Source organism: Cygnus olor, chromosome 2, assembly GCF_009769625.2.
Source record: "Cygnus olor isolate bCygOlo1 chromosome 2, bCygOlo1.pri.v2, whole genome shotgun sequence".
In the NCBI taxonomy this organism is placed as follows: Eukaryota; Metazoa; Chordata; class Aves; order Anseriformes; family Anatidae; genus Cygnus; species Cygnus olor.
Window position 1 is genome coordinate 47,537,230 of NC_049170.1, and position 13,564 is coordinate 47,550,793.

The 13,564-nt window shown below is 36.2% G+C and overlaps 1 protein-coding gene across 3 annotated transcripts in view; it reads right to left on the reverse strand.

Annotated features, from left to right (window-relative positions):
* ULK4 (unc-51 like kinase 4) overlaps window positions 1-13,564 on the reverse strand; it is a 245,889-nt gene that overhangs the window by 120,647 nt on the left and 111,678 nt on the right. For all 3 annotated transcript variants that reach the window (XM_040546024.1, XM_040546022.1, XM_040546023.1), the window contains one exon: window positions 5,929-5,977. In XM_040546024.1, the coding sequence (XP_040401958.1) occupies window positions 5,929-5,977 (49 nt within the window). The remainder of the gene's footprint in view (window positions 1-5,928; window positions 5,978-13,564) is intronic.

Here is a 13,564-nt window from a genome sequence, read left to right on the forward strand (position 1 = left end):
AACCTGGATGATCCACAAGTATTTGCAACAGTAAGAAGAAAGCTAATTCTTGTAGACCGCCACCACAGCAGGCACCATGCTGGACTAAGAGGTGGCTAATTTAGCAGATAGAAGTAGATTAATGCTTCTGCTGTTGCAATAACCTCTTGAGCACTGGTTTACTGCAGCCTATCAAAAATATGAACAATATATGATCTTCTAGTTTAAGATTAATTCTGTAATTAAACTTTTAATTAATTTTAATTCTGTAATTAATCTTTTTAAAATGAATTCATAGATCAAAATGGAGACAGTATAAAACCAAATCTTAAACCCAAAGACAACTAAGAAAAAATAAAAATATGTGAATATGACTACAAAAAGAAATATACTCAACATTTCCATAATATTTCCACTATATTTAAAGAAAAATAAATTAAAATTTGACATTTTAAAACTAATTCTTTCAAAAAATGTACAGAAAACTTCTGATGAAGATGTGGACTTATTAATACCATGTGCTGTTAAAAGGTTCTGACAAAAATATGCATACCATTAGGTGATGATATTTAATAATAACATACCATTTACAAACACAATAACTTTTAAGCTTACTAAAAAGTAAATTTTATTAAAAGGATATGTCTTTAAATCCATGTTGCCACACTTTTCATGGTATCACTGAACTTTAAACTACAGAACATTGCAAAAAATATTTGACAGCAGAAGCTGAAGTTTGTGAGATGCTAGTGTGTTAAAACTTACATGGGAAATCTTAATAGGACAAACAAAGAATTAACTACAGGGCTTTAAAAAGAGGATAGCACTCAGCTTCTAATCACAAGCATCATTAGCTTTAGTTTTAAAATTTATCAACAGAAAAATAGGATTTCACCAACTACAGAATTTCTTTTCTATGCCATAGCCTAGATTCAGATGGCCCTAAAGGAAGGCCATGAAACGTTTATGATGTGTGTAGAGTTCCCCCCAAACACTGGATAAAAGCCACTCAAAAAAGTAACATAGCACACGAAATAACATATATGACAAATTTACTTTTAGCTACTTCACAAAATGCTGTTAGCAGTCTAAAATACAAATACATGTTAGAAATATTAAAGAACATTACCACTTCCATTACTGACCTCACTGTAACAATATACTATGATATTAAAAAATAACATTTTGTGTATAATATACTAATATGTCATATAATCATAGGTTTGACATAGTGAAATAAATAATATTAGAAGCAGAATATTAAGGGTGCAGCAGAAAAAAAGGCGAAGTGTAACATGAAATATATCCCACAGTAATCTTTTCTGCTGCAATCTCTTCTACTTCATCAACAACAGCATTTTCTATTTCTATCTTACACCAACTCAACTTTTGGCATCATTTACAACATCATGGAACTTGGCACTTTATTTTTAAACTCGTTACTAAGGGGAGTTTGCACCATTTAAATTTTGCACATTACGATGTCAACTTTCCTTCTGTTTTTCAGTCCCATGCTGTTCTGAATATACTCATACTTACTGTGAATCCACCTTCCTTTTTGTGGACATGAAAACTCACACAGATGCACATCACTACATCTTCTCTGATCTCATTAGATGTTATAGCAAGATAAATGCCCACCATGCTGCAGTCATACCTTCCTATTGCTTTGTAGAAATACCCATAATCTACCTAACAGCTAGCGCTAGGATCTGGGATCACGGTAACAATGGAACTACGAATTTCAGGTACAACGTGAAATTCCCCTCTGAAGTTTTGCAACAAAGCACTGTAAACAGGTCTTTCATGTATTTATAAAAAGCACACTATCAATCTGCATTTACTGAAATTAATTGAAATGATAAATAAGTGTTGAGGGTTCTCAGGGGAATGGCAACCGAATTTAAAGCTTCCTACTAACAGATCAGTAACTGGAACCTAGCTCAGGTGAGTGAAATTAATACCTATTATCTTAGAACAACTTTTTAGGTAGACTGTAACAGCCTTTTTTACTCATTCAGTACTCTGTTTTTGTATTGTTGTTGTTTTTTTTTGGCAACTGTAACATTTACTGAGAGGCAGTCATAAAGGACATTAACAGAGACATTTGGTGCAATTCAGCGGAGTTCATTGATTAAACAGGTCCAGACACATGGGACAGGATAAGAAATTTCAGCTCTCGGGGTTAAGGGTTAGACCACAACACAGAGTCAGTAGTATGCAGTGCTGCAGCTCTACAGCAATGAACAGTGAGAAGCAGTCACATTAAAACCTATTTCCTGTGAAGTGCCCAATATCTGCAAGCCATCATGTCTCCACTGCTCTGAGAGATAGACTAAAGCCAGTACGTTCAATCCTGCTTTGACTGTAGCACAGACAGTCTAGAAATGAAGTCTGCTCTTGGAGACACTTTCCAATTCTGAGCCCAAACTATTTCCTTTCAGATCCTAGAAGAGTCACTGTCCTATCAGTAGCACTGCTGGTAGTAACAAACTGCACTTAAGAATGCATAGAAAATGCACTGGGTATTTGGTCTCTGCATAAGAAATTGTGAAATACTAATGACACTCCATGAACTTAATAGCTCTACATTAATTTACTGAGCATGTACCTACAAAGTAATGTATTGACTCTGAAGTATAATTTAAAATCAATAGTTTAGGGTCTGGTAAAATTCTAGGTACAACAACACACAGCCCCATGTTACTGAGCTATCCTGTTTCTCAAAAACCAATCAAAGTATAAACCTGAGCACAGACTAGTTAATGGACGATATAGGAAAGCAAATGACATGAAGCTCCTTTCATTCACACAACCATGAAAATGATTTCAGAAACCTATAATGATGGGGTTTTCTAATTCATTCTGCCCTTGAGGAAAAACAGCCTAATAAGTAATCACTCCAGGGTATTCTTCAGGCCCTATAATAAAATCACACCTTTAGTGCAGACCATTATTACACACTTTTGGCACTCACCAAATTTCTCCTCACCTCCTCTTTTTGAAAATGCTCAACCTGGCAAAGACTAGATTTTCTTAACTGCTTTTAAAGATATTTACATTAGCACCATCAGTCCCATAAATGCAGATGTTTAGCACTTACATGTACTGTGAACACAAAGGAGTGGAATGAGTGAACATGCAGAAGTGAGTTCTCATGCATAAAATTTTCCAACTTCTTGTAAACTCTGTTTACTGAATCCCAGTGAAAACTCCTCCCAAAGCCTTAGCATTCCTACTTCCCAAATTCTCATTCCTTTTATCTGCAACATCCTTCCACATGTTTGCTTGACCCTGCTGGTAAGAGTTGCTCCTACTCATGTGGCTCCAAAGCCCAAACAGACTAGTCCCTTGATTCATCCTGGCTCCTGAACCTTCCCAATTGCCTAACATTCCTTTGCTGAATTCACTCTTCTGCAGGGAGAACAAGGGAACAGCAAGGAGGTTAGCACTCCCATTTAGGGAGTCTCATGTCCCTCAAGCCAACCAAGACCACAGCTGATAGCCAGGGTACTGTTAGACCTTGACTGCTATGCATGGCAGTTGAAGCTACTAAACATGTCCTTCCCAGACAAAGCATGTTGAAAAGGGATTTTTTTTCCTTCCTAAAAGTTATAAACCTTTTTCCCTCACAATTCTAAGTCCCAAGATAACTACATAGGTTGAAGAGAGCTGTGAAACGGCCACAGACCACCAGTCATGCACACAATTTCCATCTTAGCTGCTTTTTACTCTCTGAAAACTGTTTCTAGAACTCATGACATCAAACCCTGTACAGGAAGATCAGGAGGGAGTATTTACAACTGACTCCAACTTATCTTATCCTATATTTACATGGTATGATGCACATACTTTTTAAATGCCATGCCTATAGATAAGTTATAACAAGTTTATAATAAGTTTTTCAGGATCTGGGAAGATTTCTAGAAATCATTTGTTGAACACATTCTCAAATATCCAAAAATAATAATATATAAATATATATATGCACTTTTCTGGTAGTTAACCTTCAAGATACCAGCACTTGAAGAAGTTTCAAACATTAACTTGATATTTGAGGATATTACCATAAACACTCAACTTTCATATTTTACCGTGTTTCTCTTTTGTTACCACATATAAGCAGTACTTACACCAGGTCAAAACTATTTATGAAACACTGTGAAGTGTTGCTCTTACTGTTAATGTTTGTCACAATAAGATCTTTTCAGACTTGTACAAATATATACACAAAATACCGTAAAGTTTGTGTTCTGTATGCTACTGCAAAAATCTGTCATCACTGAAGAGGTTACTTTAATAAAAAAGGCTTATCTGATTACGTGGTAATAAAGAGATTTAAGATAGGTAGTGAAATAAATCACTGCAAAGGATTAGAGAAAATTCACATATTTAAACCTAGGAAAAGAAAGTCAAAGTTGATTCAGAATCACATTTAAGAACACCTAGGACTGAATTTCAAGAACGATGCAATAGCAAGCATGCAATCTGCCTACATTGCATAAATTATTCATATTTAGTATTCATCAGGAGCACATTTACATTACAGAACACTTACCTGGCACAAGATCATGAACAAACGGGCTTGAAAAAACAAGAGATTCTGCAAAATATTGGTGAGAAGACTAGCAGATAGCACAGGACCCAACTTCCAAACTATCCTGCAGACTTTTCTTGTTTGTTAACACATTTGTTTTGCAACATTCCAGAGGTGCAAAGCCATCACCATTTTTTCATGATCACTTCATGATCAAGCACAAATACAGGCTGGGCAGAGAACGGATCGAGAGCAGCCCTGAGTAGAAGAAGGACCTGGGGGCGTTGGTTGATGAGAAGCTCAACATGAGCCAGCAATGTGAGCTTGCAGCCTTGAAAGCCAACCATATCCTGGGCTGCATCAGAAGAAGCGCGGCCAGCAGGTTGTGGGAGGTGATTGTCCCCCTCTACTCTGCTCTCATGAGACCCCACCTGGAGCCCTGTGTTCACCTCTGGGGACCCTAGCACAAGAAGGACACGGACCTGTTGGAACAATTCCAGAGGAGGGCCACGAGGATTCTCCGAGAGCTGGAACACCTCTCGTATGAAGACAGGCTGAGGGAGTTGGGGTTGTTCAGCCTGGACAAGAGAAGGTTCTGGGGAGAGCTTATAACTGCCTTTCAGTATCTAACTGGGGCCCTTCAGGACAGTTGGGAGGGCCTCTTTGTCAGGGAGTGCAGTGATAGGACAAGGGATAATGGCTTTAAACTAAAAGAGGGTAGATTTAAATTAGATGTAAGGAAGAAATTCTTTACTCTGAGGGTGGTGAGGCACTGGCATAGGTTGCCCAGAGAAACTGTGGACACCCCACCCCTGGAGGTGTCCAAGGCCAAGTTGGATGGGGCTTTGGGCAACCTGGTCCTGTGGGAGGTGTTCCTGTCCATGGCAGGGGGGTTGGAATTAGATGATTTAAGGTCCCTTCCAACCCAAATCATTCTGTGATTTTATGATTTTTTCATAAGTGGCAGATCCTAATTAGGGAAGGAAATTCAGCATGTTACTACAAAAAATCATATCCCTGACATTTTACATTGAAAGAAATTCTAAAAGCTAATAGTGGTAGTTTGCATTATCGTAACGAAACTCTGGTTTGATACTGTTACATAAGCACAGGTTGCTCTGCATTTGTTGCTCGGGTTGGGCAAATACATGGTTCCAATTAAGGATCAAGCTCATTAATTCTGTTTTTCAGATTCTTATTTTGTTCAAAAAAGAAAAAATCTTTATAAAAGCAAGGCAGACGGTGAGAACATACATGCCCACTTACAGACACTATAATCTTTTGTATTTATAGACTGTTCACTTCATCAACAACTTATAAACATGCCTTAATAAATTTGCTTAATATTTTTACATGATTTGAGAGATATTATACATATTTATTAGTGTGTATATATATAAAGAAGTTCTTACCAAGATGACTTGGAAAAGAGCTGGAAAAAGATGGTTTTCTTCCACAAGGCTGTAAAAAACATATTTTAAGATTTATTTTCAAAGAGAGGAAGTAAATTCTTATTTAATACACTGAACTCATAAAAGGAGCAGAGCAGTAGAATAGTTGTTACCAAACTCCATGACCCAGAACCTCAGCCTTTGACTAGCTCTTAACAAAAATGAGCTCCACTTCAGCTATTAAATAGAAACAGCAATGTAACATTGCTTTGGAAATTATTTCTAGGTCTGCTTCACTTATGCAATGCAAGTGAGTGAAACAGTAAGTAAATTAGTATTTTTAAATGACAGAAAATAATTAAAATTCAGAAATACAATACTATACAGATTATGAAACAGTCAACGTGCACCACAAACTAATTTGAATTAATAGGCTTACAACACACAGAGTGAAATTATAAATAAGCTGTATTGTTTTTTAAAGCATGCTACATTAACTAACTTCTTGGGTTGAAAATATTAATATATGATACATTTGCAGTCACTTCTCTCAGAAGTATTGGGGAGTGATTACCCTAAAGAATTTTTTTTATATCTTCCTGGATTTTAAAATCAGATATAATCATCGTACCTATTTATAAGAAGAATATTCTCAAAAACCAACAATACATTAAGGTAACCTCTTCTTCTCTTAGATCTCCAAAAGCTTTACATTTATTAATAAAACACATGTGCATCTCTGTCACAAACACTGTGATGACAATTGAATTATATGTTTACATACCCTTTTCCATAGTACTCTGCCTAATTTGAGGAATGAGTCTTTTCCTTACACATACACTACATGCCCACTCACAAAACACCACAGTGAGCACAGGATTGTTTAAAATATTTTCTTGTGTCTTTACAAAATTACTAAAACGTTTCACAAACAAGAAGCAGATTTAGCACTGTGATACAGCTGAAATGCAAGATTGTATTATTAAGTCTGTGTAGTAAATGCAACATCCAGAGTATTACTGTGTGCTTAACATGAGACTGATGCTTTTACATGCTTCTTCTAGGAACCTGACATACAATAAACTACATAATTATTTTGTAAGTAGTATGTCAGGTAAAGGCATAAAGGTGTATCACATAGTTCTCTGAATAAACAGGAGATTCATTTGACTAAAATAAGCACTCAACTTGATCTTTGAAACTTTACCATGTAATACCCTATACTGGCTTCCAGTACAACAATAATCAGATTAATTCTGTTTGGCAAACTATTTGTTAAAAAGAATCCATACATTCCTAAAATCATGTTTCCAGTTAAAAGCTCTTACTCATGTCCAGTAAGAAAACAGAAGGTATTATTTTTATGAATAGTGTAAGCTAAAGCACTAGACTGAGGAATTGAGGCAACTAAAAGGAATTGCACATTCTCTTCTACCAACTTAATGAGAAAATTTAAAGGAAACTAGAACAAACATCCAAGGGTCATAAAATTATAAGATGTAATCTCCCTTGTCAGAGTCCTAATTAATCATATTTGCTGAAATCATGTATGTAAAGAAAATATAAAAGGAAATAAAGAATAAAAGGGATATTATACAATAGAACAACTTTATTTATGAAGAACTGAGAATTACTTAAAAGTCAAATACGTTCATTAAGTATAAATAATGGTTTTCTATTTCATTTTGTTTTGCTATTTCTCTGACTCTTAACATTCACCTCAACAGAATAATGATGATTTTGTGGTTTAACCCAGCAGGCAGCTCACCACCATACAGCTGCTCATTCACTCCCCCCACAAAGGGATGGGAAAAAGAATCGGAAGGGTAAGTGAGAAAACTCCTGGGTTGAGATAAAGACAATTTACTAGGTAAAGCAAAAGCCATGCATGCAATCAAAGCAAACCGAGGAACTACTTTGCTGCTTCTTTAACAACTAAAAGATCGGTGTGTTATCAGCATTACTCTCATCCTAAATCCAGAACAGAGCATGATGCGAGTCTCTATCTACAAAGAAAAATTCTATTCCAGCCAAAACCAGGACAGACAACCATATAGAATCTATATGAAGTCTGGGTGGGGAGGCATGTTTAACGTAATATGATGTATTACATCGTACAACACTGGCACATGGGCCTAGAGACAAATCAAACTCAACTACCAAATTAGTCAAAACATAATATATCAATGTAATTGTATGCACTTATATGAATATGTTTAATGTAGCTAAGTAACAGCCTTGTTCAACCAAAGTCTTCAAGCAAAGTTCAAGCAAAGTCTTGTGGCTTTTTTTTTTTTTTAATTGGTTGGAAACAGAAGTGCTGAGGTACTAACAGGCCAACTCCTGTTCTTACCCCTGCCGTCAGAGTGGTTCCAAAGAGTGTTTATCAATACGGTGATAGGCGCTTTATATAAATAAATATAAATATATATATATAAAATATATGTGTTCAATTTTTCTTGCACACACAAATGTGTAATACACAAGTTACTCCTAGCAGATGTAAACATTCTGACAGAGAATTAAGAGTTTATATAAGAAAAGAAAGATAATTATTTCCAAGAGAAAAAGCCTGAATTAAAGGACAATTTCTGTTCTAATTAAACAGATGGAAAACATACCCATACGCAAGGGAAATCCCAACAAGTTCTCTATACAAGTTAAGAGAGCTTGAAAGCTATTTGCCTCTGTGCTAGCTGACAAACCCCAAAAGACTGGTGCAGCAACCTGGACCCAACCAGGTCATAGAAGAGTCCCTGGTCAGCAGAGAGGAAGACTTGTTATATACAAGGTTCATTTTCCAGGGCCAAATCTGCCGAGTTAAAAGCTTAGACCATGCCGGTAATACAGAATTTTGCTGATGTGGGTATATTAATCCTGGATGTCGAAAAAGGTCATTTTACACACAAACTCCCCAGAAGAGCAACTAATGTAATTGCAATCGTATTGCAATTCAAAAATGAAGTTTTGCCAATGCAAACCAACTTATGCTTAAAGCACATTGGAATTACTTACACTAGCAAGAGCTGCTCACTTTACTATGTAAGCAACATTTAAATTGAGTACACATTGACAGTAAAACAGAATTAAAAGAATATATAAGCAATCCTTGTTTAGGCAAAATCTAGAAAAACTCTTTGTAGTAAATTGTAAATTATGAAGCAATTGGTTTCAAAAAGTGTAAGTCCTGATTGTAATAAGTCACATATATTCTGCTGAGATAAGCTAAGAAAAACTATAGCCAATATGGCCATTCTTAAAGGTCACTGACAAACCTTTATGATTCAAGCAAGAAATAGCTGCAGCCTTTAAAGAAAATGATACATGTAACTGGGCTAAAGCAAGAAGTCACATCAAGAAACATATTAAGATATTTCTGTGACAAAGCTTAAATCTGGTTTATTCCAACTTCGCATACATGTCGGCAAGAGATAGACTAATGTTATCACATTGTTATCTGACACTTTTAAAAAGGAAAAGTCTTGAAGTCATGAAAACTGAGCATAAGACCAACACCTTATTTGTTGGGCATTAAGAATATCTGTACTGGTTTCCTAGGCAGTATCTTTTACTGAAAATGTGATGGGTAGCATATTCAGTTGTACATGTTCAAGCTGTGTAACGTACAAAATTAAAAAAAAAAAAAAAAAAAAAACACAACCAAATGAACAAAACACTTAAAATATCCTGAGATGGAAGGGACCCAAAAGGATCACTGAGTCCAACCCCTGGATCTACACAGTACCACCCCAAAATCAGACCATGTGTCTGAGAGCATTGTCCAAACACTGCTTGCACTCCAGCAGGCTCAGTGCCATGACCACTTCCCTGGGGAGCCTGTCCCAGTACCCGACCACCCTCTGGGTGCAGAACGTTTCCCTAACACCCAGCCTGACTCTCCCCTGTCCCAGCTCCATGCAGTTCCCTTGGGTCCTGTCTCTGTCCCCAGAGAGCAGAGCTCAGCACCTGCCCCTCCACTCCCCTCGTGAGGGAGCTGCAGGCCGCCATGAGGCCTCCCCTCAGCCTGCTCTTCTCTGGGCTGAACAAACCAAGGGACCTCAGCCAGTCCTTATAGCTCCAGACCCTTCAACATCTTTGTAACCCTCCTTTAGACACTCTCTAATAATTTTATGCCTTTCTTACATTGTGGTGCCCTAAACCACACACAATACTCAAGGTCAGGCTGCACCAACACAGAGTACAGCAGGACGATCCCTTCCCCTGACCCACCAGCAGTGCTGTGCCTGATGCACCCCAGGGTACAGCTGACCATTTTGGCTGCCAGGGTACACTGTGACTTATATTCAACTCGCTGTTTACCAGAACCCACAGATCCCCTTCCACGGGCCACTCACCAGCCAAATAAACAGTTTCTGATTCAAGCCTGTAGCAAAGGACATGGTTGCACTGAGGAGCTGTACTGTCCTTGTGGGATTTATTCATAGATTCAAGAGCTGCTCTGAATGAGAGATTCTTGTAGGGTGATTGTGGAGGTTGCGTTCTCAGGAATTATATCACTGTTGTATAAGAAGTGGCATAATGAAAAGAACATTATGATCACTGCTACTTCATTTTCCACTTGCTTGAAAATATTATTTTGAATTAAATTTGAAATCAATAGAACTTCTGATCTTGTGTCAGTGGCAAAGCAATTAGCAAAAGCAAAACAATTTCACTATTTCATTCTTCCATTTTAAATAGTCTAACAATTAATTTTTCTTATTTACCTTTCTAACTAAGCTTTTTATTAAATTCTCTGCTAAAATACAAACCCAGGAATTCTACATATCCAGACTGTTTTATCTGCTGTTTTATAGGTAGGATTTACCTGTAGATTATATCTACAATGGTAGCTTGTCCCTACATAAAGGAAACAAGGCAAAATTCTACTTTAAAAAATGCAGAGCAGTGATTTCTCAAAAACACTGACATTTTGCACTCTTAAATAACTTCATTTTAAAAAATCAGAACATTATAGTATTGTCATAAGTTTTTATTAAAAAGCCAGATTGCTAGACTCAGAGTAAACACTGTGAATTAGTCTTTCACTTTTCAATATACAGAATAAATACCTTTTCTAGAAGGACAGCAATGCAATAAAAAAGGCATACCTCTGAATAAAAAACAGAATTTAATATACAAACAAAATTTGATTTTGAGCCTTGACAAATGACTTAAGAATTCATGCTCTTTTTATCCTGATGCATTGCAGTCTGCTGTTGTTCACATTTGTACTTTTTGTTTAGATCTTTCACTTAAAAAAAAAAAAACACAAAACATACAAGTGTGCAAATCTTTACATTATCAAATTGAAAATCTGCAGTAAAGGCTGGAGAATGGATACTCAATGTCCAACACACACATGAGCTTATATCACTTCAGCAACACAGGACAGAAAGTCAGAAAGGTTGCCAACTGAAAATTCTTCCATCTCTATCTCATATAGCAAGTAAATTCAGTGATATGAGTTTCTAAGTTTAGAACAACAAAAATGTCAATCATTTAGCATTACAACCACGCATTTTCCAGAAAGATTCCCTTCTAACAGAAGGCAAGAGTATGAATTTTGTGAAGCATCATCAGTTCTCTGCATTCTGAACAACAGATTACCATTATGACCGACTAACATAGACAAACTGACACATGACAAGTAAAAATTTCCTAATACATCTGAGAACGCAGATGAATAATTTTAGAAACAACTAAGCAAAAGGATTACGTTGAAAGCAAACCCTTTCATTGGGCTCACACCTTGGACTCACAGTTCTGCACTTTTTCCCAACAAGCTAGGACTTCCGAGATTCCACCTGACTGTTAAAAAACAAAATTGTCTGGCTCTCAAAAAACTATTACTATAACTATGAAACAATGCATGGTATACAACCAGTAGGAATCAAAAGATTCTTCTAATTCTCGGTTTAAAATTAGGAAACTAAATTTGTAAAGGCTTATGAGCAAATGACAACAATTACACTCTACTAGCTGTTGAAACCACCTTTCTTTGTCCCACAGTTCTGACTGATTAATTACCAACATTACTTTCAAATAACACTGATGCCAAAGGAGGGAAAAGACAACAATAATATTTGACTTCTAAGGAAAAAGGAGGATACTTTTTGTTCTTCTTAAATGACTTTGTTTTCATAATTTGGTCTAAAATACTGTTTTATTAAAGTCCACGGACAATATCTACTGTTACATTAAGAAAGTTGGTCTAAAGACCTTGTCCCTTTCAGAATTTGTTTGGTATAAAATGACAACCTAGTAGAATGCTAATTATTCTTATTGTTACCAACTGTAAAGAGAGAGAGTATGGCTGTCCCTCAAAGTCAGAAAGTCTTCCTGATAGAATAGCCTCTCAGGGCCATTGGTAGCTTGAATAAATTAGAGAAGCATTCAGATAGATTTATTCTTCTTGGCGAATCCCACAGAATAAAGACCCACCATTGAAGTGGAAAGTTTCAAAGTCACCTCACTGCCACACTTTCATGTCATGCCCTTCAGTAGCTCTCCAAAGGCAAAGAATGATCTTACCATTGATTTTTAAGAAATATTATACCAAGGCACAACTTACAATAGTGTCTACCATAAAATACATCAGGGAGAAGATCTATCAACTTATCTTTAGGGGTTCCAATTATTTCAGAGTCAATTTTCTTGAACAGAGCTATTCTTCAATTCCAGTTCCTAAGCCTTCTCAGCAATTGTAGTTTACATTTCAAATGACCCAGGGGGGCAAGGAGGAAGAAAGGAGTTTTGGCCTTTATGCAGGCAGAAAATTATCTTGGATGTTGAATAATTGGATTTTTATTTAATGCTCTACTTTTTGTAGTAGACAGAAACAGGAAATAAACACAACAATGAAGATGTCACTGAAAAAGATATATGTATCACCATTATATGATGTTATTTTAAAGGTCTTTCACAAGTACATGATTAATATTGAAGATGGGAAACATCATGGAAAGACTGACTGGTATTCATAAACACAATGAAACAAGATTTGAGAATTAAAATAAATGTAAAACTCCACTGTATACCTGAAGTAGAATAGTTGTTTCATACACCTTGAATATTTGCTACAACTGTAAACGTATGTGAAATTCAAGGAAAACATTTTTCAAGAAGTAGAATATGAAGAACTGTATTAAATGTACAGATATACAGCAGCTTTGTTTTTATCATATATCAGCAGCTGAACTGTTGGTAACTTCCACTAACTACATGATGAAAGGTGCTTACTTTCAGTCCCAGTGTAAACTCAAAAATTGTCTGTGGCACACATTTATTGGAAAGGTGTCACTGCAATCCCAGTCATTTGCCAGCAGTCTCAGACAGCTTACTGAGGGAGAACAGAGTGTGCATTTTCAATTCCTGTTCAGTTTCCAGCCTCAAGATCCATATTTTTATAGGGATCTGTCTTTTTATATGTTTGAACCACAACACACTGTGTTTTGCTGATTTCCCATTACGTTTCACAATTTTACCTTTGCCTATTTACAAGTGGAACAGAATACCTAACCTAAAATAATCCTAAATAATACCTAACCTAACTTAAATAGAGGAATCCTAAATAATACCTAACCTAAATAATACCTAACCTAAATAATACCTAACCTAAATAATACCTAACCTAAATAATACCTAACCTAAATAA